Source organism: Poromitra crassiceps, assembly GCF_964638095.1.
Source record: "Poromitra crassiceps genome assembly, chromosome: 9".
Classification (NCBI taxonomy): Eukaryota; Metazoa; Chordata; class Actinopteri; order Beryciformes; family Melamphaidae; genus Poromitra; species Poromitra crassiceps.
This window is the reverse complement of record NC_139630.1, coordinates 37,645,984-37,668,292: the sequence shown is the minus strand read 5'-3', so window position 1 is coordinate 37,668,292 and position 22,309 is coordinate 37,645,984. Positions and strand designations below refer to the sequence as shown.

At 43.8% G+C, this 22,309-nt stretch overlaps 1 protein-coding gene across 1 annotated transcript in view; it reads right to left on the bottom strand.

Moving 5' to 3' along the window:
• cdc42bpab (CDC42 binding protein kinase alpha (DMPK-like) b) overlaps positions 1 to 22,309 on the bottom strand; it is a gene marked incomplete at its 5' end in the record, with an annotated part of 116,929 nt that overhangs the window by 11,309 nt on the left and 83,311 nt on the right. The window contains 20 exons of the mRNA XM_083643465.1: positions 299 to 383; positions 545 to 642; positions 2,350 to 2,564; positions 2,852 to 2,976; positions 4,244 to 4,497; positions 5,239 to 5,301; positions 6,278 to 6,497; positions 7,085 to 7,166; positions 7,376 to 7,515; positions 7,919 to 8,055; positions 8,477 to 8,582; positions 8,702 to 8,785; positions 9,424 to 9,543; positions 10,317 to 10,355; positions 12,313 to 12,389; positions 13,377 to 13,468; positions 14,024 to 14,172; positions 14,603 to 14,708; positions 17,968 to 18,092; positions 20,898 to 21,003. Of these exons, the coding sequence (XP_083499591.1) occupies positions 299 to 383; positions 545 to 642; positions 2,350 to 2,564; positions 2,852 to 2,976; positions 4,244 to 4,497; positions 5,239 to 5,301; positions 6,278 to 6,497; positions 7,085 to 7,166; positions 7,376 to 7,515; positions 7,919 to 8,055; positions 8,477 to 8,582; positions 8,702 to 8,785; positions 9,424 to 9,543; positions 10,317 to 10,355; positions 12,313 to 12,389; positions 13,377 to 13,468; positions 14,024 to 14,172; positions 14,603 to 14,708; positions 17,968 to 18,092; positions 20,898 to 21,003 (2,423 nt within the window). The remainder of the gene's footprint in view (positions 1 to 298; positions 384 to 544; positions 643 to 2,349; positions 2,565 to 2,851; positions 2,977 to 4,243; positions 4,498 to 5,238; positions 5,302 to 6,277; positions 6,498 to 7,084; positions 7,167 to 7,375; positions 7,516 to 7,918; positions 8,056 to 8,476; positions 8,583 to 8,701; positions 8,786 to 9,423; positions 9,544 to 10,316; positions 10,356 to 12,312; positions 12,390 to 13,376; positions 13,469 to 14,023; positions 14,173 to 14,602; positions 14,709 to 17,967; positions 18,093 to 20,897; positions 21,004 to 22,309) is intronic.

Here is a 22,309-nt window from a genome sequence, read left to right as displayed (position 1 = left end):
TTATTTTCTCCTCTATTTTCTATAACAATATGCAGTTAAATAATATTTTAATCAAAATAAAAATGTAAACACACTAGCTACAATCTTGTAGCTTGGCCTGAGAATGACTAGGCGAAGTTTGTAGAATTATTTTAATGGCTTTTCTGCTTTATATTATATGAATAGTAGAAGGGTGGCAGTACAGCTGAGCCTACTGGTTAAAAAGACTGTGCTGTATCTGAGATGTCATCGGTTTGATCCCTGCAAGGGTGAATGAGTGCATTGACGCCACACACAAGACACATGTCTTCATTCTTACCGGCCATCTTGTTTCTGAAGTAGATGAGCCGGACTGTCTCAAGCCCCAGCAGGTTCAGAGAGCCGTCGACGTTCAGCGGTCGCACCTGCAGGGGCATCAGAGAAGACGGTCAGTTTGAATTCAGTCCAGCAGGTGGAGCCAGAGAAAGCCTCACAGAATCAAGTCATCATCTACTGCACTGCACAACACATTTCTCTCATTTGTGCTGAAGGTTCAATAATGTCACCATCAGCCCACAGCCCTGACCTTCTTGAGTGGGATGGTCTGGATCCACTCCATGGTGTTGACATCAAACACATCGACAGCGTTTTCACTGTACACTGACAGGTAGGGGGCGTTGTAGCCTGGAGAAAAGAGGACATCACTTTCAGTCTGTCTTTGGTATGGTTTTGTTGATCCATTTGTAACATTGTCCCTATATTTCTGCTTATTTTGTGTATTTCTTCAATATGGTCTGTATATTTTGATTGGTGTATATATTATACTACATGGCATTACATGCTATGTATATAGACTACATGGCATTACATGCTATGTGATGGTTTGACGTAATTCCTTGTTTTGTATTTAAAAATAATCTGCTCATTTGTGATGAACCTGATCTGACACCCAGTTTATCCCCATAGTTTATCCATGTTAGGGCTGCAACAAATTATTATTTTAATTGTCGATGAATGTGTCGATTATCTCTCGATTCGTTGTTTGGCTTATAAAATGTCAGAAAATGGTGAAAAATGACGATCAGTGTTTCCCAAAGCCCAAGATGACGTCCGTAATGCATTGTTTTATCCACAACCCAAAGAAATTCAGTTTACTGTCATAGAGGAGTAAATAAACCAGGAATGATTCACATTTGAGAAGCTGGAATCAGAGATTTTTTATCCTTTCTTAAAAAATCATTCAAACTGATTAGTCGCTCATCAAAATAGTTGGCGTTTAACTTAATAGTGGACAACTAAACGAAAATTCATTGCAGCTCTAATCCATGTTACTGTGTTTTTTACAAAATTATAAAAATCAACGTTTCCACCCAAACACGGGGTCTGATGAAGGGAGCTGTACTCCAGTGTGCGGATAATATCCACTTTTTCCATCTTCACATGTACTTGTATCCGGTGCCTGGCTTAAAAACAGGTAGGATGTGCACTCTGCTTCTATGTGGTAGCACTCTAAAAACAGGTAGGATGTGCACTCTGCTTCTATGTGGTAGCACTCTAAAAACAGGTTGGATGTACACTCTGCTTCTATGTGGTAGCACTCTAAAAACAGGTTGGATGTACACTCTGCTTCTATGTGGTAGCACTCTAAAAACAGGTTGGATGTGCACTCTGCTTCTATGTGGTAGCACTCTAAAAACAGGTAGGATGTGCACTCTGCTTCTATGTGGTAGCACTCTAAAAACAGGTTGGATGTGCACTCTGCTTCTATGTGGTAGCACTCTAAAAACAGGTAGGATGTGCACTCTGCTTCTATGTGGTAGCACTCTAAAAACAGGTTGGATGTGCACTCTGCTTCTATGTGGTAGCACTCTAAAAACAGGTTGGATGTGCACTCTGCTTCTATGTGGTAGCACTCTAAAAACAGGTTGGATGTGCACTCTGCTTCTATGTGGTAGCACTCTAAAAACAGGTTGGATGTGCACTCTGCTTCTATGTGGTAGCACTCTAAAAACAGGTTGGATGTGCACTCTGCTTCTATGTGGTAGCACTCTAAAAACAGGTTGGATGTGCACTCTGCTTCTATGTGGTAGCACTCTAAAAACAGGTTGGATGTGCACTCTGCTTCTATGTGGTAGCACTCTAAAAACAGGTTGGATGTGCACTCTGCTTCTATGTGGTAGCACTCTAAAAACAGGTAGGATGTGCACTCTGCTTCTATGTGGTAGCACTCTAAAAACAGGTTGGATGTGCACTCTGCTTCTATGTGGTAGCACTCTAAAAACAGGTTGGATGTGCACTCTGCTTCTATGTGGTAGCACTCTAAAAACAGGTTGGATGTGCACTCTGCTTCTATGTGGTAGCACTCTACAAAACTCGGCGGCCTGGACTCACAGGCAGCGACGGGCACGGCGGGCCACATCAGCTCTTGCTGGCGCGACCTGCGGCCCTGGGAGTCCACATACACCCCTATGGCGCTGAAGCACAGCAGCAGCTCCTTGCTGGAGATCTCCACGGCACAGAGCGCGTCCAGGCCCTGCTGACAGATGAAGGCCAGCGTGTGGTCCTCCTGGTGCAGCAGGTTGACCGGGGACATGTCACCGTGGACGCTGCACGGGGACAAAACCACAACCACCATCGCAATTATAGCTTACTTTTTTGCTACTACAATAGCGGACAGGAAATAAGCTAGGTTGGCTGATGTGACAAATCAGATATGCTTGAACAAAACTAAACGAAAATCTTAATGTAATAACATAATAAATATGTATTACATTGAGATTGTTGCGTTTACTTTTTTTGGTCTGGTTTTTGAGCTGGTCTTTGTTTTGTTTTTGTTCTTAAACCAAAGACCAGCTCTACTGTATTGACGGCAGTTTAAAAACAGGTGCAGTACCTGTAGCGGGTGAAGCCGGCCTGGTAGCCCACGTAGAGACGCTCGCCGAGCAGACCCATCCACTGTACGGGCCCCGGAGCCTGCAGCTCCCGCAGCCGACGATGGCGTCCCTTGCTCTTATTCACCTGCAGAGGAGGGATGACATGACGTGAGATGAAACAACAAACTGAACAATAACGATCTGTTTAACATCTACAGAGTTGAATGTCAACTACCGTAATAAGATGTTGAAATGTTAGAAATACTCTGTAGTGTTGCCTTATGTTGTTCATTAACTCATTGAGTGCCAGCCACTTTTGGAGAACGGACGCTCCCAGTGCCAGAGTTTTCAGAGCGTTTTCAGTGATTTCTCGAGGCCCACAGAATATTGTGTGATATTACTATGTAAACACCGAACACGCAAAAAGAACAAGGAGACTCTATTGTATCATCAGCAAAAAAAAGTTTATTGATACCATTTTCCGTTCTTTAGTTATGAGCCGGAGAAGATAGGTTGTTTTCAGCGTTTTCAGGCATTTCAAATTATAAGCTGAGATATTCAGCCTTTTGTGAAATGCAGCATTTCAAGCACATTCACTGACTCTAGATACGGTAATATTTTCTGATGTAGTGATGTGGTGTAGTTGTGTCCTGCCCTGCGTGCCCCACCCCCCCTCCCCCCCTCCCCCCCCTCAGCTGAAAACTCCTCCCCACACTAGTAACACACAGCCTCGCACCAAGCGTCTAGGAAGCCTGGGAAGCGCCGCCTCCCAGGCAGCGCAACATGGAGAAGCCACACGCGGACTGCAGTGAAAGGTTTGGCTTTTCAGTGTCGCGCTGCTGCTTTTCTAGCGGCTAATCATGTGGAGAAACTATGCTGACAGACAGACAGAGGCAGAAGGACTCAGTTGTGTGCGCGGATTGACTGTGTTCGCACGCACCGTCAGTTGCAGCCAGAACAATCTACATGGCTCTGGAATGCAGCATGAGCGGGTTCTCTTTCATCAAGGCTATTTCAGGCTGTGTATTCCTGACATTTCTGTAATCTGGAGAGCACTGTCGCCACCTAAGGGTTCTGTAAAATAGGTTATAGACCTCCAATAGCTACTATAGTTGTACAGGAGCTGCGGAAGGCTTTGATCGACGTCCCACCGTCAAAAAACGCATTGGACGTCGAAGGACGTCCGTGGCACTCTACGTCACTATTTAATTGGACGTCGAAGGACGTCCATGGCACTCAATGAGTTAAACTAGCCAACAAGTGATGAGAGGTTCTTGGCTGTAAATTTTTTGCCCAACAAACACAATGACACAAAATATTTGAACAGACCAAGCAATAGCCCAGCATCCTCACCTCGTAACATACAGTTGAATTGTTGAATGTCAACTAATAATCTGTCTCTTCATCCTCACCTCGTAACATATAATCTGTCTCTTCATGGCCACGCAGAGGCAGGTGAGCGAACCGTTGCGGACGGGCCCGGAGACGATGGCCTGGCAGCCCTTGGTCTCGGCCAGCTTGTAGGAGTCGGTCTCGCGGCCGTCCAGCGCCTGCGTGGGGAAGAGGCGCACGTGCCGGTTCCTGCCGGAGATGACTGCCAGCAGCTGCTCCTGGAGGATCAGGTCGATGTGGTGCACCTTCTTGTTGTCCCCCACCCGGATGATTTCTGTGGTGGGAGGGGGCAGGGACAGAGAGGGTGGAAGAGAAGGAACCAAAGGGAATGAGAGGAACAGTGGAAGAGAGAGAGAGGGGGAATATGGATGATGATGATGGGATAGAGAAGGGAACAAAGGTAACACCAATGCAAACGGCAATGTCACTGTCAGTAGGGCTGGGCAATATATCAATATTATATCTATATTGCAATACGAGACTAGATATCGTCTTAGACTTTGGATAGAAATGTTGTCTTTTCCTGGTTTAATAAAGTAAAGTGGTGCAATTTTCTGTTCTAGCTGCTCTATTATTTGCCTTTATGCACTTACAGTAGATTATGTCCACATTACAGATGATTATTTATCTAAAGTCTCATTGTGTCAATATGTTGTGAAAGCACCAATAGTCAGGGAAGGAAAGCCTGTCTTTGCATTTTATTTTGATCACAGTCTTGTTTTAATAAAAGTGCTTGTGGCATCTCACATGTGGCTTTGGAACATTTAGCCACTTCGTAGAAAATACGGATATATATATATTGTGTCTATCGCCATTCAGCCTTTTTGGTCCATATATCGCCCAGCCCAACTGTCAGCCTACTCTATTACTCTATCAAATGTCCTACGCCGAGACTTTCAAAATGGCACGAGAGAGAGAGAGAGAGAAAAAAATAGATGAACAAGGACAAAGAACAGGAAGCAAAGCTTTCAAGTGGATTTGACATCTTTGGTGACATGGATGACATATATCTTACCATCTTTGGTGACATGGATGACATACAGGCCTTCCTCGTTCCCCAAGGCGACACGCTCGTGATCTGAAGGCAGAAGGAATGGAGGGAGACAGCTGAGACGGCTATTTCAGTGCCAGACGGTAGACAGAAAAGGGCATTCTGTGCAGAAAATGTTCCGATCTGCTGAGTTCTATTTCCATAACACGGTGTCAGACTGCCTGCCAGCCCTGGAGGCTTTCTCACATGTAATTGCTTGTCTGAATTCAGCGGGGAGCAATGATGGCCAAAATAATGTCATACAGAGATGAAGGTTCAGCCGTAATGGCCATTTTCTGCAGCAAATACACAAACAAGGGAGGATTTATTTTTGAGATAATGACTGCATACAGAACGGTTGAGAGCATTTTGGTCTATGGGAAGACTGTGTGCCAGTCTGGGATCTAGATAAGCATTAACATCATTTAAATTAGACTGCTTTAGCTTGCATATGTAGACAAGTTACTTCTCCTAGCGCGCACATACAAAAAAGGAGAAAGAACGCGCACACACATGCATACAGCACAGAGCCTTTGAGTTCAAGCAATACTCCACTTGGTGTTAACATGGTTTTGACAATATTCGGCACTTGACCGCCATGAAAACCAGAATAGAAACATAAACATAATTATGCAACAAAAGAACCCGCTTTTAAGACAACAAAGTCATCCTGGGTCAGTCATTTTGCATTTCTATTCTTGGTTTACACTCAAATAGATGTAGTAGAGCCAGTCAGCCCAAACAGGAAGTACCTCTCCTTCGTGGTATTCATCCGCTATGTTCTCTTTTATCAATATAAAATGTCATTTGGTGAAATTAAGTTCTAAAACGTTGGACTAAAACTCAAATCACTGTAACGGGAGCTGTTGAATCTGTTCACATGTTTAACTGTAAGTTTTCAGGCTATTTTCATGGTCAAAAGCAAGTGGAGTATTGCTTTAAGTCAAAGGCCACTGGCTCTGTGCTGCATGTGTGCACGTGTGTGCTTTTGAATGGAAATGTGCATGTGCCCCGCAGTGCCCACCTATGATAGCAGCAGACTGTGTTGTCTTGATGAGTGGCAGGGTGCTGTCGTACGCCTCCTTGGGTACGTAGACGAAGCGCTCCTTAAGCTTGTTCTTCTTGAGGATGCGGTGGAGCTCGTTGAGGAGGCCCACCCACTTGTTCCTCTCCTGGTCGCTGTCGGCCAGGATCAGGATGGAGGGCTTGTGGCTGCTGGAGGGCGACAGCTGGGACGCCGTCACCTGAGGAGAGGAACGAGGGGGGGAAGGTAGAAAGGCCACGTTGGATGTCAGGTAGTATTTTTCTTCTTGTTGGCTCACTGCTGCATGTCTCTCTGCACTAATGCGACCAAAACCAATCCCTGTGTACTCCTCTCACTTTGTTTTTTAACTATGCTTTTTGGGGAATTGTTTGCCTTTATTAGGCAGTTTTAAAGGGAGAGAAACAGTAAAGACTGGGGTAGAGAGAGGAGGGGGGGGGTGACATGCGACAAAGGCCATGGCTCGGTTTCAAACGCAGGACATCTCAGACACATGATATGTGCCTCTCGGACGACTGATCCACCAGGATCAAAAGAGAGCATTCTTTACTGTGGTTATGGGTACAATGCTGAGGCAGTACTGGAGCATGTTGGGTCACGATCAAGAAATGTGCTGAAGGGTATGAGGGCTTTCATAGCAGTTACCAACAGATGTACTTTACACATTTACTTACTGCTATAAGAACTAGTAAAGTCACAGCTTTAGAGAAATGAGCAACAGGAGTGACATGCTTAGCTGATGGATTGGCGGAAACACAAACAGTAGTAATACTGTCAAAGAGAACGTACTCTGAATATACAGGGGATGTCCTTGCGGCTGGCGTGGATGACATCCGAGGCCAGGACAGAACTGACTGAAAACTCTTCGTCCCTGGATGACAGAATGAGATGGATGGGCAGATATGAAGGAGCATGTCACATTTAATACAGTATACACATGTACTTTATAAGCGTTTCCTTCTTGTGCCGTTTGCTCTTGGTATGCTGTACACCTATGTTGATACAGTGCTTCAGTTCACAGTTCTGTCCACAGCTGTGGTATTAACCATCATGCAGAATCATGCCCTGTACTTCTCTTACCTCATATCTATGACTTGGCTGACCACTACGCTTGGCTGTACGGCCTTTCCTTCTCCCAGTTCGTACAGGAACAGTTTGAAGTCGCACACTACGGCCATCGCCCTCTGCCAGCCCTTCTTCACGCCTGTTGGCTTGGGCACCTGGGACAGACACAGAGAAGAGACACAGTTTACTGACACTTGAACAAATCTTAAAGAGCGTAGTCAAAATGCCCACTAATAATACCCAGGTGGGGGCCTAATGGAACACAATTCAAGCAATGTTAAATGTGTTGGAAATACAATTGTATCTAATCTAGGATGTGATCATTCATTCAATATCTCATTAAAATATGGAGGATACATAAACGTTTATAAACCAAGAACTCAAGTTGCCCACTATGGTTTAAAAAGTCCCATTTTGTTTAAATTTTCTGCCATTAATTGTTTTGTGGTGGACACCTCTCATGGGTATGTCTGCATGGTTGTTTGATCATTGTGTTGAAATAGATAAAGACTTTGTCAAAGTCCAAAGACAACCCAGGCGTTTGTCAGCCACACTTACCCTGACATGCCCTTCGTAGGCGGTGCCGATGCCCCTCTGGGGGTCGATACCTAGCGGGCCCTTGGTCTGGTCCTGGGGCACGGGACACACAGCTGGAGCCTTGTCCGCACACGTTACATGGCAGGAGAAGTTACACACTGGACAAGGAGAAAAGGGAGACACATGAGACGTTTGACCTGTGTCTGTATAGAAATTCGACTGAAATAAGAGCAGGATCGGCTCTTTCGAAACAATAAAAGGTCTAATTGATGTTAAAGTTTTACTTTTTCAATGTCATATATTTTGTATTAGTATTAGAATAAAATAAGAGAAAACAAATAATTCTGGGTCAAATAAACTAGGTATTTGGCTTGTTATAGAATTGCATTCGAGTCGACAAGCTTTATCATAATTGGTAGAATAATGCACAACATGATGAGCTCCAAACATATTTGATGAGTTTAGGTCATGCACATGTCAAGCAGCTAAACACCATAACATGAACCATCCTCTCCCCCAACCACCTCAATGCCAAGTTATTTCCTTCACTTCTGCTTCTTCCTTTCTCCGTCTCCTTACCTTCACAGGTGCAGCCTTGGCGTATGAGACCCACCATGAGGGAAGTGCACTGGTTACACTTAGTGGGCGTGCTGAATGACTTCACCACAAACTGGTGGGCTTTGGGCTGCAGTGAGAAAGAGAGAGAGAGAGAGCGAGAGAGAAAGAAGCAATGATTATTATGAAGTATAGTCATTTGTCGGTGGCATTGCTACATGACGTGTGACCCGCAGAGAAATGTCCAACCTTAGGTGAGGAGCGTCCGATGCTGCCATACCCGCCTGATCGCATGGTAGGGGTTTGCACCGTACGAGGAGGATGGTCTATCAACTGCATGACAGAAGCCATAACAAACGTTAAGCAGTGAGCAACACACACATTCCTGTAAATCGCCTGCATTTTTTGAGTTTCCAACAAATAGATTAGTGATAAAAGCACATGGTTAAAAGCCACCCGGGCCAAAGCTTTCCCAAGAAGGACGAGAGATTCTATGAGAGAGGTCAGAGGTCGGGGGTGAGGGGACAAGTTCAGTTAAATGCTCTCTGTCTCAGCGTTCTTTCTCACTGTTGGCCATTGGACTGGTCCATTATTGGGTTACTTGCGATTCACAAGGCTCAACTTCTCCTGCAGTTGCAGTTAATGTGAGATGCTCTGAATAGAAGCTTCAGCTAACGGCTTAATTGTTAATTGTCAATTGAGCTGTTGTGGTCATACGTTCGAACGGTCATATTCTTGTTCTTCAACATGCCAGACATGCAGATGTCATGTTTGATAACAGGCCTGTTCTGCATTACAACCAATTCTAGTAATGTTTTGCTGCGACTATCAAGAAGCAACTTAAGCAGGTAACCAATGATCACTCAAAGGTCCTTTTGTACTGTGAAAAGGGGAAGTGTCTGGCAGACACTGTGAACTGTAGATTAAAAAAAAAGAGTAAGTTTCCTGCCCGGACTTGGGGCTCGTCTGACCTCTATGGGCTCCACATCGCTAGCCATGGAGGGCGAACGCGACCGAGACTTGAGATGGGACTTAGGGTCCTCTTCCCGGGATGGAGTGTTGGAGGGGGTGAAGTTATCCATAGAGTCCACCTGAAGAGAGAGAGGGAGGGGAGGACAGAAGAGAGGAGAATTGAGAAAGGAGAGGGAAAAAAAGGAGGGAGACAGGAGAGCAAGGAGGAGGAAATGAAGAGAACATGAGGAGGAGGAGGGAGAGAAAGAAGGGAGGGAAGAGGAGTGTTAGTTGGAGTGGTTGTGTTGGACAGCTGAACAGAATAGACAGGGGGGATGCACCATCCATGCTTAGGGAGAGGGGCAGGCACAATAACACACACACACAGAAAAAAGACTCAACAGAATGTGTGGTCCAGATATGTGGATATATCCACTACTACATAGAAAAACAAACCACAACTTTATTGTACACCATGTATCAAAACACAGGGGAACACGTAACAGCCCATTGACCATGCTAATTTGAGAGTCACCGCAAGCGCACCCCATACACCATACATGGCCATTCACCAAGCTAAATTAAAGACTCAAAAGAAAACACACACACACACACACACACACACACACACACACACACACACACACACACACACGGGGACATCAAATCAAGCACATACACTGAAGGAGGACAGGGCAGTACATTCCCCATGCAATCAAAAGCAAAGAAGATGCCTTTACCTTGTACACTCGTTCATAAAGCAGGGAGCCATTTTCCAAAGCTCTTAACATGCAACCAGACAGCCACACATAGAGTACGCATTCAAAACCCCCATGCGACAAGGACAAGACATTTAGAGAGAGTTTGGGGCTACAGGACAGCGATCACAGAGCACAGTGATGGTGCTGCTTACACGTCTGCCTTTGCTAGCTGGGCCAACGGATGGCGAGCGCTTCAGTGGGAGGAAGGAGAGAGGCAGAGACAGAGTGGCAGAGACAGACAAAGACATGAGTGAATATCAGAGAGGCCGTCTAACAAAGCTCAAAACAAACATTCACAGACGGAGAGAGAGAGAGACAAAAACATGAACAGGGTAACATAAGCCTTCATTAGATGGCGCTATAAAGGATAGACTTTGGAGAGTTTGATGAAGTGATGACTCAAAGAAAGACACATGGCGATGGGGGAAGGGAACAGCTGGGAAAGTCAATACGGAGCACAGCAACTACGCAAGTTGTCTTTCTGACTGCAGAAAGGAATAGATGTAAAGAGATATATTTTAATCATGTATTACCTACTTTGTCTGCTGTTTTGAAGCCAAGCCCTAATGCTAGAAAGCCGAGGCAGAGCCATTCAAGTAGCCCGCTAGCCTACGACAACTGGCTAGCATCCACATAGTACTGTATATAGGACAAGGACAGCGCACTGCAAAAACTGTCCATCTTCACAAGACATGGCGGCATGTACGTTTTCTTCACATGTAGGTTTTGTACTTGTTTGCTGTGTTTTTTGGTATGTTTTTGTGGTGTTATTTGCCTCTGTTTGTATTTTATATGAAACCTTATTTTGCTGCCTGTCTTGACCAGGACTTCCTGGCAGAAGAGATATTGCATCTCAATGGGACTTTCCTGGTTCAATAAAGGATCAATAAAAATAAATACGTTTAGTCTTGTATTCAGTATTCTTATTATCTTAGCATGCATATTCAACTCTCCTATTTCTGTTAGTGCTAATAAAATAAAAATCTGTCAACGGGGTGAGATAATGTCAGTTTCCTCCAGTGAAGCTGATGCAATATCTTGAAATACTGTAAGGCAGATCACCCTGCTAGTGTCAAGATACTATCACTTCAAATTCATGAACATTCTTGAAACTAGTTGATATGCATTGGAAGCAAGTGAAATTGTGTCACCCCATTTGCAGATTTTTCCAGTTGTTACGACAAAAGATATGATTTTAAATCTAGATTAAATGGCTTATCAAGATGGACATTTATGCAGTGCATCTGCTCTTCATCACACACACACACACACACACACACACACACACACACACACACCATCTATGCACGTACACAGATCCACACACTCTCAGCTAGTGAATATGCTCACAGAGCTCTGCCTAGCCGAGAGCAACTTACGTCTTCCCAAAACTCAATTAAAGAGGACGAGGATGAAGAATAAGAGTCCTGGTGTACCAAAGCATGAAAGCAAGAAGAAACCAAAAAGACAAAACAAAAACACAGATTTGAAAAATGCATGTGAACAAAAACTATAAAAGCATAAAGAAAGAACAGAGATGCAACTTATAGACATGCAGATCTAGAAATAATAGAAGAAATGAAAGAGTAAATAAATGAAGGAAAAACATAGTGGGGACCCATAGTGATTTACTAGCTTAGAATGAATCAAAGTCCACGGGCCAATCAGGGACCTGGTAGTTGACAACGTAACCGACCAATCAGGGACACTGCTGGCAAAACAGTAATGGTGGCTCCCGAAGCAACAAGCAGTAACCATTGTAGAGTTTACACAGCCATAAGTGCAGTTATTGCAGAAATAGACTCAATAACATAAGAACAAGAGTTTCTCAGCGGAAAAGACGATTTCAACGTTCTTCCGAGTGGATTTGGATTTGACTGGATCCTACGCTGATTGGCTGAAGGACTGGATTTGGCGACGCTGATAGGCTGAAGGAGTTGGCGGTCAAGGCCAATACTCCCACGCACTGAAATGACTGTGGACATCTTGAGAGTCCAGACTGATACGTAGAGCGGAACAGAATATGAGAGCATGCTATCAGGATGGTTTTAACCAGGGCTAATAGATTGTCGCTCAGGTGAAATAACACTTCATCAGAGCCCTGTGTGTTTTGTCTGCCTGAAGTGTTGCTAAGAGATGGATACTTACATCGAACTGGTCAAGGGCTGAGGTGGGGGCGTTGAGGAAAGCCAAGAAGGAATTCTGGGAATCCTGGTGCTTGACACCTGCAGACACGGAACACAATAACACAACCAGGGTAAAGTGGGGGATATTAAAACATCAAAGGGTTTCTTCAACTAAATGGGTCACAGGACTATTTCTAGGAAGGAGGGGGTGTTTCACATGACCAGAGTAACAATACGTAGGCTATATCGCTCAAATGTGCTGGGTAAATTCCTAATTTGGGGTTCCTGGTTGCAACCTAAGCACCAATGACCACTTACAGCCATAATCTTCAAAGTGAATGTTTCCATTATGCAATATCCATTCAGTATAGAAAGAAACTGTAATGTTATCAGTGGTAACATTCAATGATATTTTTGATGTTAGTTCAAACGATTGTGTCTGAAACGAATTAGGGATGGGCATTTCTAGCAAAAACACTATTCGAAATTCGCTGGCCAAAGTCGACTTTTAATCGAAATTCGAAAATTAAAAAAAAAATGTAAAAAAAAAAAAAAAAAGATTTGTGGGAGTGAAATGTTGTATTGTCTCCCCTGATTCTAAGCATAGTCGAATCGCATGGTTTGAGCAAGTAAAACAATTTTTATAAGCATTTCAAGCAAGGTTTATGGAAAAATGAATGGCGGATGAAATCCCATGAAGAGAGGAGAGGTTGCTTATAAAAATTGTTTTACTTGCTCAAACCAAGCGATTCGACTATACTTAGAATCAGGGGAGACAATGCAACATTTCACTCACACAAAAAAATAAAATAAAAAAAATAAAATAAACAAATTTCGACTTTCAATAATAAAAGTCGACCTTCATAATAACAACGATTATTCGAAAATTCGAAATTCGATGCCCATCCCTAAAACGAATGTGTTCATTAAATGAAGCATGACCACCATCACCACCATCTAGTACAGAGGTAGTGATAGTAAAAGCCCCTTTGTTCTGCATCAGTAGTAGTGCAGGGGCCTTATGCCTCCGGGTGGCTGGAGTGAAAACACAAAGGTCAAAGGTCACTTGTATATTTCAAGTCTCACCCCTGCGTAGCCGCAGCTCCTCGGTCTCCTTCTTCAGTCTGTCGATCTCAGCCAGGAGGTCCTGGTTCTTATTCTCCACCTCCTGCAGTTTACTGGGAGGCGAGGGAGAATAAATGCATAGGATTATCAAAAGGTTTGGAGAGGGCTTGTACTGTAGGTTTGACCAATCGCCACACTGATGCAAAACCAAAAAAAAAGGACTGGAACTGCTATTTCCATAAAACACTGCAAACACATTTTCACAACTTTGTCTAATTTCTATCAATGCTTACATTTTTTATTTTGTGAAAAATTACAAAGCATACGCAAAGTGCCCTGCAATTTTTCAAAAAGGCTATGGTAAAATCAAGCTTTAATCCCACCACAATAATCACAGGAAAATGGCACACCAATCAAACATTCTCCCACAACTGCCAACAATAATGTTCATAGTTGTTGGAGAATGGTTGAGTGGTGTGCCATGGGCAAACACAGATAAAGATTGAACATGTCAAATCTGATCAAACATCTCCAAACTATTCCAAACGAGGAAAGACAGCCATGCCACACCAAACAAACTATCTCTGTTTGTCCGTGCTTGTTGGAGAATGTTTGATTGGTGTGACATGAGCGTTACTGTTGTAGCTACTGTTGTAAAGTGTACGTACCACTCTGTGGAGATGTTGTTGGCCTTGACCTTGTTTAGTTCGTCCTGGATGCTCTGCTTGGCTCTGATCTCAGCGTCCAGGGCCGACTGCAGCTCCAACCGGGCCGACATGTCCAGCTTGGCAAAGCGCCGCATCTTCCAAGGCATGTCCTGAGACACAGAGACAGACAAAGACAAGTTAGTGAATGTCTCTAGAGTTGAGATGTTCTTGTAAAGTTGTTCTGCCCGCACGACATAAATCAAAGAAATTAAATTAATGCCAAATAAGGTTTTTCAATTAATCATTCATCAAAGATAGAAATCACACATCACAATTTTAGCTTCCACAATCGCTAATCATAGAATACTTGCATATTGCCAGTATTGGAGCATTTAATTTCACTTTGAGCATCCACTATAGTTGATTAAGATGTTGATATACAGTAGGAGAGGGGGAAATGCAATAATGTAATGTTGTTTCTCAAATCATTGAGACTAATAATAATTATTTATTATTGTCTACCATTTATAATCGTAGAGTAATGTCTGAGAGACAGTGTGTGTGTGTGTGTGTGTGTGAGAGCGTGCATGTGTGTCTCACCGTGGCCCGTGCTCCCAGACTGGTGTTTCTCAGTCCCTCCAGCTCTTCTGTCATCTTAGTGGCTAAAGCCTGCAGGTAACCCCGAGCATCCTTCTCATCACTCACCCTGCAACACACACACACACACACACACAAATATACTTTGCATTACTTACATTACCCGCTTTTGGGACAGAAGAGTGTGCTCCTCTGACCTCTATGCTACCTCTGCTTCAATTACAAGGTAACCCCGGAATGTCCACTTTTTAAAATGAGCATCAACATTGTAGAATTGTCTTCATATTTGTACAAACGTCCCCCCCAGGAGGCCAAATTAAAAACAACACAAACACACCCATTATATAGAGACTGCCGTTAAGACAGCTGTGACCCGACAGGCATCATCACTTCCGTGCTATTAACCTCTTACCACACACACACACACACACTTCAGGTATCTCTGGGCACCTTACTAATCCCCAGCACTGATGGAGAATAAACAGTGTGTGATGAACGCATGAACTCTTGTTGACCTTAACTCAAACATCATCACTCCCTCTCTCATGCACATTTAAAGGGTTTTCTTATTCCATCTTTTTCCACTGTTAGTCATTCATGTTTTTTTTTTTTTTTTGTATACTATGCTAAGTGTCTTTGAGTATTTAAAAAAGGGTTATAAAAATAAAATGTATTATTATTATTATGTGTGAGAAGAAAAAGAAAAAGAAGAAAAATCCCTGGTAAGAGGACTACATATTTTTCATCTCCTGGTTCATCCATTGCAGTGGCACAACATGTCAGCCAGGGGGCAACATCAACCACTGAATTCTTCTCAAAGCACATTCCAGGCTGAATGTTTAAGTGTGCATGTTGTGTGGAATTTGTGTGCATGTGCATTGGCGTATGTATGCCTCTGTGTGTGTGTGTGTGTGTGTGTGTGTGTGTGTGTGTGTGTGTGTGTGTGTGTGTGTGTGTGTGTGTGTGTGTGTGTGTGTGGTATGCATGCTATGTGAAGACTGCAGGCTTGTCCAACAGAGGGAAGCGGAGCAGCTGGCGAGGTGTCAGCTGCAATGGGAAGTGATCTGAGAGGATGGGAGGGTCAAGTAGCTCTGATCTTCGGAGGTATGTGGGAATTGCTGCAGTTATACTCTAAAGCGGAACCCAATACAGTGCTAGACATCGTGGAAGAATGCACGAGTGTGTGTGTGTGTCTGTCTGTGTGCGCGCGCACGCACTGTGTGTGTATATAAGTTTCGAGTGCCCTAGCATGTATGTACATATCAGTTCTGTATGAGTATTTGAAGTACATTTTTGGGTAAATTTGCGGTTCATATATTAAAGGCCCAATATGTAACTATTTTACTTTAAACAGCTTCTAAATAATTTTGATGGTACCCTGAGTTCTAATAGGGAGAATGGCGCCTCTATCATTCCCACTCCATGCCCTGGTTGCCTGTTTCTGCACTATGTAACTTCCATGGCCCGGGCGGAGCCTGGATATAACTCTATTTCCTGCTGTAGCTCCTTCATATTAACTCATTCAGGGCCAGTTTAGGACTGCCAATATTTAGCACAGGCCAAAGATTTTCATAATTGTTGGTCATCTTTCAAGACCCACAGTAAATTATCTATTAGCACCAGAGTGATTTGCAATACCTCAAAATGAAGATGTACGTCTCTGGGTTCACCAGGAAAAAAAAAGTTAGCTTTTAGCATGTTCTGTACTCTACTTATATCCATTTATATACACCCTGTTTTCACCCAAAATGTCTCTCTCTCAGATGACAAACAGGAGCAAATGCAATTTCTGTAAAATATACATTCTCAAGCAGAACTCGCTCTCAATTCTTTTATTTTGAACTGTATTGACATCAGACATGTAAATACTATTCGTTATGACACAAATGAAAAAAAATAAATATATATATATATATATATATACACATGAAGTGCTTTTTTTTTACATTCAACAATACTGCAGTGTGAGTGAGTGTGCAGACAGACACACAGACAGACAGACAGAGAGACAGACAGACAGACACACCGACAGACAGACAGACAGACAGACAGACAGACAGACAGACAGACAGACAGACAGACAGACACACACACACACACACACACACACACACACACACACGATCCCCCTTCGTTGCGTGATTTCTAACCCCACATAGGATAAGCAATAACCACGCCCTGTGGTGCCGGGATTGGCCAGGAGCAACAGTGGAGCAGAGACACTACACTGGAGGGCACGCAGTCCAGCGATTTCATGAAGCTCTTGAGAACGGGCAGCGGGCTTCTGCCTGCGTGCCTAGCTGTTCGTGTGCTGCTCGTCCATGTCTCCCCCTGTCATATTCTTCCTGCTATCGTTGCCGTTTTCCCCTCGGCTATTCAACACGTCCTCACCGCCCTCTGATCACTGCTGATCGATCATTTCCTCATTCCTCCGATGATCAAACGCATCTGTGGATTACTTTCTCCGGTTTTCTCCGGCTGGCACACAGGAAGGCTGGCACACAGAAAAGCGACCAGCTCCTGCAGCGCGCGAGGGGCGTTTCAATGGGGTTTCTCCTGTCTGCACAAGGCAAGCTCCTTATCCATTTTCTGATATTCCTCCTGCTCAATTTCAAAACAACAGCTGCGGTATGTGTTTGTTCACGTGTTGTCTTAGATGATAGGGACCTGATACCATGTGACAGGCTGGGGAAGTGTTTTAACTACGCCCTGCAGTAATAAAAACAAAAACACGTCAAACACGTCATTGGCCCTCTGGGCTATTCCTGATAAGACGTCAAAGACGTCATTGGCCCTGAATGAGTTAAAAGCTTTCCTCTGACAAAGTAACGGGATTCCTTTAGAGAGTACTGCAGGGATGACGTATTTTTGTGGGCTTACCCAGAAGTCCCTGAGCTGCTGGTTCGTATGCGGGAAAAGGCAACGGGATATATGTGTATGGGAATTTCGGTTAAATGCATGAAATAAAGTCTGTGGTTAGCAAAAGTTTATGAAACAGCAAGGTGTGTGTTCAGCAAGACAATCTTCACAAATGAGGACCGGTTTTATGACATTTGAAGCGTTTTCTGAAAATCGTGTTTAAAGAAAAACGCATTTACGCTTCAAAAGTCACAACAGTGCACAAACCCGGCTCTTACAGAGGTGCTCACGAACGCCTAAAACTTGAGCAAATATAATTAAAATGTACAGCTCAGAAACTAAGCAAGCTTTTGTATCCCATTGGTCAATTTTTGTCAGCCAACTCTGTGTATTGTGTGGTGTGTATGAAAGTTGGTGTGTGTGCGTGTCTCTATCCCTGACCACAGAAACATCTGGGCCTCACTCTTCTTTGTGTGTGTGTGTGTGTGTGTGTGACGTGCGTGTCTCACCACTGGATGATCTCTGTGATCTGAGCCTCCCAGTGAGCCACGCTCTCCTTCTTGTCGGCCAGCTCCCTCATCTCGTCCTCCAGCTGCCGGTTGGATCCGCTCACCTTCTCAAACATGCTCGTCAACTAAGGGAATAAGCCAAAGGAACGCATGAGCGCATACACACACGGGGAAAAGACATCATAGTGTTGGCGAACTTTGATGATGTCATTTAAATACAGACGTTAGCATCATGCAGAACAAGCTAGCAATATGCATTTATGACGACTGGATTTCGGTTCGATAACTTAAATGAACTTAATTTGAAAACCGTCCGAACATATAATGAGTCCAGCAGGTAAACAGTTGTCGTATGACTAACAGCAAAGCTGCTCAGCCCATGGTTGTCAGGATTGATTATATGTAAAGTGAATAATGTTGAAGGTTATGGTTGATTTTGCCAACTCTCAGATTCTCAATCAATGTGGACCAAAATGACACTGGGGAAACACGTGCGCGCACACACACACACACACACACACACACACACACACACACACACACACACACACACACACACACAAACACACACACACAAACACACACACAGACACACAGACACACACACACACACACACACACACACACACACACAGGGAGATTAACATGTGAAAATGTATTTTAAATCCTTTATTGTCAAGCTGTGTGAAGATGTTCACATGGTGACATCATTCACCGTCTCTGAGGGCACTGATTGTCTGCACTTCAGGGTCATGTTTTTGGTATCTTGCTACTGTCAAGAGTATGATGTAATGTTCAAGCGAAGACAATGCTTTAATATCGTTTTGCTGTTGCTTTCAAACCGAAATCACTGGTTGCCTTCAATGCTTTGAGGAAATGATATTTTGCAGCATCTAGAAGGATCATGAAATAACTTGCAAAATAAGTCCGTCACTGCTCTAAGAAAAATATAGAACCACGGAAATAGAGAGATGCAAATGTGGGATGAAAAAAATACATATTGATGGGGCACGGTGGCGCAGTGGTAGCGCTGTCGCCTCACAGCTAGAAGGTCCTGGGTTCGATTCCCACCTGGGACGCTGTGAGCGCTGAAGGAGTGCGTGCCCGTCCGCATGTCCTCGAGTGCCCACCGCCCGGGTGGGGTCGTCAAAAGGGCCTTTCTGTGTGGAGTTTGAATGTTCTCCCCGTGATAGGAACCCCAACCCAAAACATGCAATATCCTGGTCGCTGAAGTGGTGCCTCTCAAAAAGTTCAGTATGGTTTGGTGTATTTGAACTACTTGAGGTGCGCTTGATTTAGTGCTGCAGACATTTTAACAACCTCATCACTGGAAACCCCGCTTGCACGATAAGAGAAATATATCAAGTGCTTCTCTTCTCGTAAGCATTGAACTTATTCGTTGGACAGGTGAGACTTATAGGGATGCATGGAATTTGATATTTGATGGATCAGATTGATGTTTCCATGCCCAGATTTGAAGTAATTGGAGACTGTGCTTGCACTTGGAAACGCACAGCCCCTCCAGGTTTGGAAATGATGAGCAGACATCAGACAAAATGCTAGTAAATCATGACTGTGGCTATTACCGTAAGTTGGCCTATGCTGCCAGCTACTTAAAGCAGATAACTATCAGCAGACTAGACCTATGCTTGAATTCCAGTAGAAGCTTTAGAAACTATGTCTTTCCATACTCACCCTTATCGTCACCTCTCTTATCATTTGCTACTGTGACAATAAATGGTTTGCCCTAGTTAACTATGTTGCACTATTGTTGTTGTAGTTGTGATTGCTGTGATTTTGCACCTATTTGACCTACAGCACCTTGTCTGTAACGGAGCCTACAGCACCTTGTCTGTAACAGAGCCTACAGCATGAGAATTTCACACGTGCGTACTTGTACGACGGAGTGACAATAAAAATCTTGACTCTTGGCACGTCCATCTTCCTTCATAGAAAGTACAGCACATGACAGCATTCTATGTGAATATGGTTTCAATATAGTTCATCTTAGTCAAGTTGGCTTGATTTCTCTTGCAAGGCAAGCAGCATCAAAAAGCGGGCATTCCCCAATGCAAGATAAGACAAGTCAAATAATAATATTTTTCAAAGCCACAAAATGTATTCCAAGTAGTATTTTGCGCAAGACTTGTGTATGAAAGGGCAGCATGTAGACGGACTTAATCCGTTCTGAGTGCCGAGTGTTTTTGGCTTGAAAAACACGGTTTTTCCGTCTATTGAATAACAGAATAACACGTACAATAACTATAGTGCTATGTGCGATCATTCCAGTGACCCCTATGCACATGTGCTCTATATTTAACGGAGACCTTTTCGTTGTTCCATCACTTGCAGACCATAAAAACAACAAACAACCCGGCTCTTGATTCCATATGTCAAAAAGCCGCCTACTTCTTAAGACAGTATTTAACTTGGGAGCCTCTTTCAGTTTCAACTTCCAAGTACCCATTGGCTTTTTCCCAGCCCTTTCCAAAGTCAATAGAGCGTAATCCAGAGGGCCGTTCCATCGCAGTGCGTAGGAGGCTGCAGGCTGTTTTTTACCAGGGATATTGAACACTGATTTCTTTGGCATCGCCGGGAGAGAGGGGGCGGAGGGAGGAATGCGATGAAAGAGTTAGGGACAACTCAGAGGGGTTACCTGGGGTAAGCCAATTGTGGTTTTGTGCGCGCGTGTGTGTGTGAGTGAGAGAGAGAGAGAGAGAGAGAGAGAGAGAGAGAGAGAGAGAGAGAGAGAGAGAGAGAGAGAGAGAGAGAGAGAGAGAGAGAGAGAGAGAGAGAGAGAGAAAGAAGGAAAGGGAAAAGCTAGTTATGCTTTCGGCTACACATTCATTAATTAGTTAACACAAGACAAGCTGTGTGTGTGTGTGTGCGTGCGTGCGTGTGTCTGACACTGTGTGCAATAGATATCTTACCTTATCCAGTTCACTGGATAATTTTTTATTTTCTTCAGTGAGCAGTACTCTCTCCCTCTCGTACTTTTGCTTGTACTCCGTCTCAAACTCTTCGCGCTCGTTTTGGCTGGAAGTGAGACAGCACACACACAGAGACGCACCCTTGTGTTATCATACTTATGAAAACATTTGACAAAGTTACATTGTTTTCCTTTTTCCTAAGTCATAACCCTAACCACAACCCACACCTTGGCTTGACTCTTACCCAACACAAATGCTAACCCAAGCCATTTTTCATCAAAATAAGCCCTTTACTCATGAAGTCTGTTGCATGGTCATTTCCTTTCTTCTGAGTTTTCTATTTTGTCGGGACATTTTAAGAAACACTTAACGATGAAAGCAAAGAGCACACTCAAACAAGAAAATATACAGCGTTTCAGTGATTCAGAAATCTCATGACAGAAACTTTCTGGCCTGCCGATCTTCATTAGTTTCTAGAGACTAGACATGCGTCTCTTATCCGTTGCGAGTTTAAATTGAAGTATTGAGGACTGTTTGCTGGTCAAGTGTGATCTTACTCCTTTGAATAGTAACACCAGCAGCAAGTCTGAATGGAGTGGCCTTAGAACAAATCAGATTAAGTACAAACGTGTCACACATCCAATGACACGTCCACCAATCTCAGTCCCTGTGCCTCAGAAAGCCTTATCACCCATCCACCTACGTACGTGTGTACGTGTGTGTGTGTGTGTGTGTGTGTGTGTGTGTGTGCGTTTATGTGCGTGTGTGTGTGCGTGCGTGTGTGTGTGTGTGTGCGTGCGTGTGCTTGGGACTAAGACCAGTTACACTTTATTCTGCCCAAAACACATGAGTGCAGTTAGAATGTGATACACCAGGCGTGTATAAAAATGAATGAGAAAGTAGCAGGAATAATATGTCAGCAACAGCAGTCAGCAAGGTTAGAGAGGCTACAAAAACAAAGCTCTGGAGCCTTCTGCTCAAAAACAAGATTTTTATTAAAATTTCATTAGACCAGCGGTTCTCAAAAAGGGGTCTGGTGCCCCTCAGGAGCTCCCAGGGGGTCCCGCCAGAAAGAGAAAACAAGTCGTATTTCAATATTAGTATTTCATTTCCGATTTAGCACATGTAAGTGTGTGTGTCTTCCTGGTTTCCTTCAAACCTACTGAATTCCTTGTGTGTGTACATACTTGGCCAATAAAGCTGATTCTGATTCTGATTCTGATTCTGATTCTGATTCTTCCAGGCCCCCCAGGTAAAATGCTCCCTTATTGCTCATTGGATAGAGCAAGGCGCCAACACTGTCAGGGCGAGGGGTTCGACTCCCACTAGGGTCACCACCATAATATCAATGTCTGCACTCATGGGACGGTTCAGCGCTTTGGGTAAAAGCATCCAGCAAAAGGCATAGGGGT